Genomic DNA, 5,653 nt, shown 5'->3' with positions numbered 1-5,653 from the left:
GACCAACCATCATCGCTGACCAGCCAGTTAGACAGCAGCTGACGAGACATTTCAACCAACTACATCAGCTCAAGGTAGGCACGTTATTCTGAATTTACCGATCAGGAATTTCAATTGGCAATTCTCAGTAAGACAGCGAAAATGGCTAACGCGATCAAAAGGAATCAACGCATTCGCGCCCTCAAACATAAACAACGCGTTTTTACCTCGAATTTGACAAACTTCACCACCGAGTTGTCAGAATATCAAGATTCCGCGACCGCACGTACAAAACTACGCGAACGAATAGATCGGCTGAGAAAGCAGTTCGACGCCTTCAACGACGCGCAAGACGAATTAGGTCAATACGAAGACTTCGACCAAACCGAAACCGAGCGCAAAACGGTAACCACCGCGTATGACGACGCATTAGCGAGCGCGATACAATTATCGGAAAGTTTCTCATTGACACCAAGTCAATCTATGAGAACCACGACCGATTCGCCGGCACCGTCCACATCAAATAGCATCACCGGAATACATCTCCCGAAGATCAATCTTCCTCGTTTCGACGGTCGTCTCGAGAAATGGCTACCATTTAAAGACGCGTTTTTAAGCTTGATCCACGGTCACACCGGACTCACTGACATACAACGATTTAATTACCTGAGGTTATCAGTATCAGGACAAGCCGAATCCGCCATCGAATCGTTCACAATGAGCGAAGAAAATTACAAAGCCGCGTGGGCTCAATTATTAGAGACTTATGACAACCAACGCGCGCTCGTTCTACGACACACCGCACTATTACTCGAGACACCGGCAATGCCGGACGGTACGCCAAATTCGATCAACAATTTGATCAATTATATGCAATCCCACATCCGTTCGTTACAATCGCTCGGCCGATCTTGGGAGGATATCGCAAACGATTTCATCACGAGCATCGCGATCGATCGCATGGACCACGAAACGCGCCGTACATGGGAGCAAACCTTAGTCGACACACGCATGCCTCACGCGGCAGAGATGTTCAAACATCTCCGCAACGCATCGCATCAGAATAGCTCTCAGAAAACAACAACAAACGCGAAACGGGTAAGACACGCGTTACCGGAAATCCAACGACCGTCGCCAAACCTTCGATCGCGAGCCCCGAAACGGACATTCGTAACAACGACCAAAAGGACCTTATCATCACCTATTCCGAAAAAACGAACATTCGTGACAACGACCACCACCCAAACATGCACGATTTGCAGGTCAGCAACGCGCCGAACGTACATGTGTTCTAAATTTATAAACATGTCAATCGAAGATCGATGGGCAGCTGTGCGGGCAGCAAACCTATGCCAGAATTGCCTACAAGCAAATCATAAACGTGACAACTGCACTAAAGGTGGATGTCACGTATGTGGAGAAAGACATAACACAAGACTGCACAAAAATCGAAACTCAACAGCTCCAGCTGTAGAAGCATGACTAGCACCGGGAATTGCAAATCACTTATCTCCTCACCATCATACCTTCTTTTCAAACGGATTGACGAACGGTCTATTAACGACAGCATTAATTCACGTACTAGATCGCGACGCTAACCCGGTATTATGTCGTACGCTGATTGACACTTGTTCCAACGCAAATCTTATCACAGACGAGCTCGCGAAACGGTTGCGACTACCAACAACCCGCCAAACCGCAGTCATTGAAGCGTTGAACCAACTTAATACTACAACAAGCAATCTCATGACCGCCTCAATCAAATCTCGATTAACCAATTATCAACGGACGCTAACATTTTGCATAATACCGCGAATCGCAGGGTTATTACCCGACAATCAAGTCGATAGAGCCAATCTTCACATACCAGCAAACCTACGTCTAGCCGATCCAGAATTCCATCGCCCGGGAAAGATCGACATGCTGCTCGGAACCGGGCCTGCATTATCATGTCTAAGCATCGGACAAATCAACTTGTCGAAACAACGCAACGTCGATCTCATTTTACAGAAAACTCAATTCGGATGGATTTTAGGAGGCGGTCTCCTCGCGACGCCGCGATCGGACCATAGAACCTTTATCACCAACGTACACTTTGATTTACAAAGGTTCTGGGAGATCGAGGAAGGAGCCGTTAAGCAATTCCGTTCAATCGATGATCAAGCTTGCGAAGATCACTTCGTCGCCACGGTGAAGCGCGACAAGTCCGGTCGATACGTAGTGGCATTACCTTTTAATGAAAAAAAGGAACAACTCGGAGAATCATACCCACGCGCCCTGAACCGTTTTCTCGCCCTGGAGCGAAAGCTAGAGCGAAATCCAGAATTGAAGGATCAATACACAAAGGTGATAGACGAATACCGTGCACTCGGACATATGAAACAGGTAACAACCGTTCACACGCCAGGTTTCTACTTACCGCACCACGCCGTCATTAAACCCACGAGTTTGACAACTAAGGTCCGAGTAGTTTTCGACGGATCCGCGAAGACAAACACGAATCTATCTTTAAACGACACTCTCCGAATCGGTCCCACATTGCAAGACGATCTCCTATCGCTTTTATTAAGATTCCGAATGCACACGTACGTCTTAACAGGGGACATCGAGAAAATGTATCGTCAGTTTCTCATTCGACCCGAAGATCGTATTTATCAGAGAATATTGTGGAGAGATCCGCACGAAGAAATAAAGACATACGAATTGACCACTGTTACTTTCGGACTCGCATCAGCTCCATATTTGGCTATACGAAGTCTACACCAGTTAGCGACCGATGAAGAACGCAATTTTCCGGAAGCAGCAGCTCGTATCAAAAGAGACTTATACGTCGACGATTTATTGACCGGCACCGATTCAATCACAGAAGCGAAGAGGTTACAACATCAAATAATAACCTTGTTGAAGAAAGGTGCTCTTAATATTCGACAGTGGGCGTCGAACGAACCGAAATTGCTATCGAGTCTGAGCAAGGAATTAATCCATCCAAAAATTCTGGGAGATGCATCCACCATGAAAACACTAGGAATATCATGGGATGCCCAGCATGACACGATTAGATATTCAGTCCAACCAACAACGACAACCGAGGTCAGCAAACGAAATATCTTATCAACAATTGCAAAAATATACGATCCACTCGGCTTGCTCGGCCCTATTACGATCATTGCCAAAATCATAATGCAACGACTCTGGACCTTGAAAATCACCTGGGACGAGTCCGTACCTACCAGCATCCACACAGAATGGACAAATTTTGAAAGCACTCTACAACAACTCAACGATATTGAATTCAAACGCCTTGTAAGGATAAAAAATGCAAAACGGACCGAATTACACGGCTTTTGCGACGCTAGCGAAAAGGCCTACGGCGCCTGCTTATATATACGAACAACCGATCATTCCGGGTCCATTCACGCGCACCTACTTTGCGCAAAATCACGGGTCGCGCCGCTCAGTCAGATAACCCTAGCGCGTTTAGAACTATGCGGCGCCGTACTATTAGCCACGTTATCCCAAACCGTGCGAAACGCGTTAACACACAATATCGACAAAACCATTTTCTGGACTGATTCGACCGTCGTCCTAGGCTGGTTGAAAAAACAACCTTCTACTTTAAAGACTTTCGTTGCGAACCGCGTAGCAGATATTCAACGCAAAACGGACATTCAATCATGGCGACATGTTCGGTCAACTGACAATCCAGCCGACCTCATTTCTCGGGGAACCACCGCCGTAGAATTCAACAACAATCACCTTTGGCGCAACGGACCCAAGTGGCTCACCCAAGAGCAAGCCAAATGGCCACCAGCAAGATTTGCCAGGTGTGAGGAGCTACCTGAACTACGGACGGTGACGTGTTTAGTAGGCTTGATCACCCAAACCGACGAGATTCTCATGCGATACTCGAGCATTCAAAAACTCAGACGAGTCGTTGCCTATTGTTTACGTTTTCGAACCAAACATCGGGCCTCAGGACCTTTGTCTATTAAAGAATTACAAGACGCAAACGACCGAATAATAAGATTATTACAAGCTGTTACATTTGCTCATGACATACGTGATTTGAAAATCGGAAGATTACCAAACACTAGCAATCTGATGCCATTATGTCCGTTTCTTGACGACTCAGGAGTATTACGCGTGGGGGGACGATTACAAAATTCTACCCTGCCTTTTGAACAGAGACATCCGATACTTCTACCTCGAGAGCATCACGTCACCAAACTCATAATTCGTGATTCACACCTACGAAATCATCACGCTGGAATCACAACCACGTTATACGATGTGCGACAATTGTATTGGCCAATAAATGGAAAAAACACCACACGCCAAATCATTAGGCAATGCGTCAGATGTTTCCGGGTAAAACCCACCAGCGTCGAATATGTAATGGGCAACCTACCTGCCGCGCGCGTCACCGAGGGTCGTCCTTTCATCAACAGCGGAATAGATTATTGCGGTCCCTTCTTCATAAAGGAACGACAATTCAGAAATCGGACCCGAGTTAAGGTCTACGTGGCCGTGTTCATTTGCTTTGCAACAAAGGCCGTCCATTTGGAAGTAGTCAGCGACCTGACCACCGAAGCATTTATCGCGGCACTTAAACGATTCATCGCGCGGCGAGGAATGTGCAAAAACCTATATTCAGACAACGGTACCAACTTCGTCGGTGCCAACAATGAGTTAACGGAACTCCACCAAACATTATCTAAGGATGAGAAATTCAATTACTTTCTCACATCCAAATCTATATCATGGCATTTCATGCCCGCTCTGTCACCTCATTTCGGCGGACTGTGGGAAGCCGCCGTCAAATCATTTAAACACCATGTCAAACGTGTTGTCGGTGAAGAATTATTCACATACGAACAATTCACCACATTCGTTATCGAGATCGAAGCCATACTCAATTCGCGTCCTCTGACACCACTCTCGTCAGATCCAAACGATATATCCGCTCTTACGCCCGGCCATTTCCTGATCGGTGGTTCTTTGACGTGCATCACCGAGACTGATTTCAGCAAATCGCCATCAAATCGCCTATCCAATTGGCAACATATCCAGAAGGTCAAACAAGACTTCTGGACCCGATGGCACAAGGAATATATTCATCAACTTAACCTCCGACACAAATGGAACAAAGGGTCTCACAACATCAACATCGGGACCATCGTACTTTTGAAGGACGATCATCTCCCACCATTGTGTTGGCATCTGGGTCGAGTACAACAAGTACACCCAGGAACCGACGGTATCATACGCGCAGTAACCGTTCGCACTATCAACGGCACATACAAACGGAACGTTAAAAGGTTAGCACCTCTTCCCGATTCAGACAGTGCACAATCGCTCGGTGCCACGACGTCAGCATAACCAAGGTGAGTCAAGGTTATCACATTTACTATTGATCGATCGACTCGATCAACGAGGGGGAGCATGTTCCGTCGCAACAGAACTGTCATCTTAAGCATGAATCGTTTCTTCATGCTATCGATAAACGAAAGGGTCTTACAGAGGGTCTTTGTTCGTATCTCCTTTTATTTCAAAACATTCGTGATTTAGAGACGTAACCAAATAGCAACTTTGGCCCTCATCATCTCGAAGCTGTTTACAATCGGACCGACCGAACGATGTTTGTATACACGAGACGGGTCTGCAGAACCTTCGC

General features: G+C 46.5%; 1 protein-coding gene across 1 annotated transcript; it reads left to right on the top strand.

Annotated features, from left to right (window-relative positions):
• Positions 1–1,457: 1,457 nt before the first annotated feature.
• LOC143364918 (uncharacterized) lies at positions 1,458–5,358 on the top strand. The gene is made up of 2 exons (XM_076804985.1): positions 1,458–1,557; positions 1,634–5,358. The coding sequence occupies exons 1-2, from the start codon at positions 1,458–1,460 to the stop codon at positions 5,356–5,358; spliced, it is 3,825 nt and encodes a 1,274-aa protein (XP_076661100.1).
• The last annotated feature ends 295 nt before the right edge of the window (positions 5,359–5,653 follow it).

Source organism: Halictus rubicundus, unplaced genomic scaffold, assembly GCF_050948215.1.
Source record: "Halictus rubicundus isolate RS-2024b unplaced genomic scaffold, iyHalRubi1_principal scaffold1144, whole genome shotgun sequence".
Lineage (NCBI taxonomy): Eukaryota > Metazoa > Arthropoda > Insecta > Hymenoptera > Halictidae > Halictus > Halictus rubicundus.
This window is presented reverse-complemented; position numbering and strand designations above follow the sequence as displayed.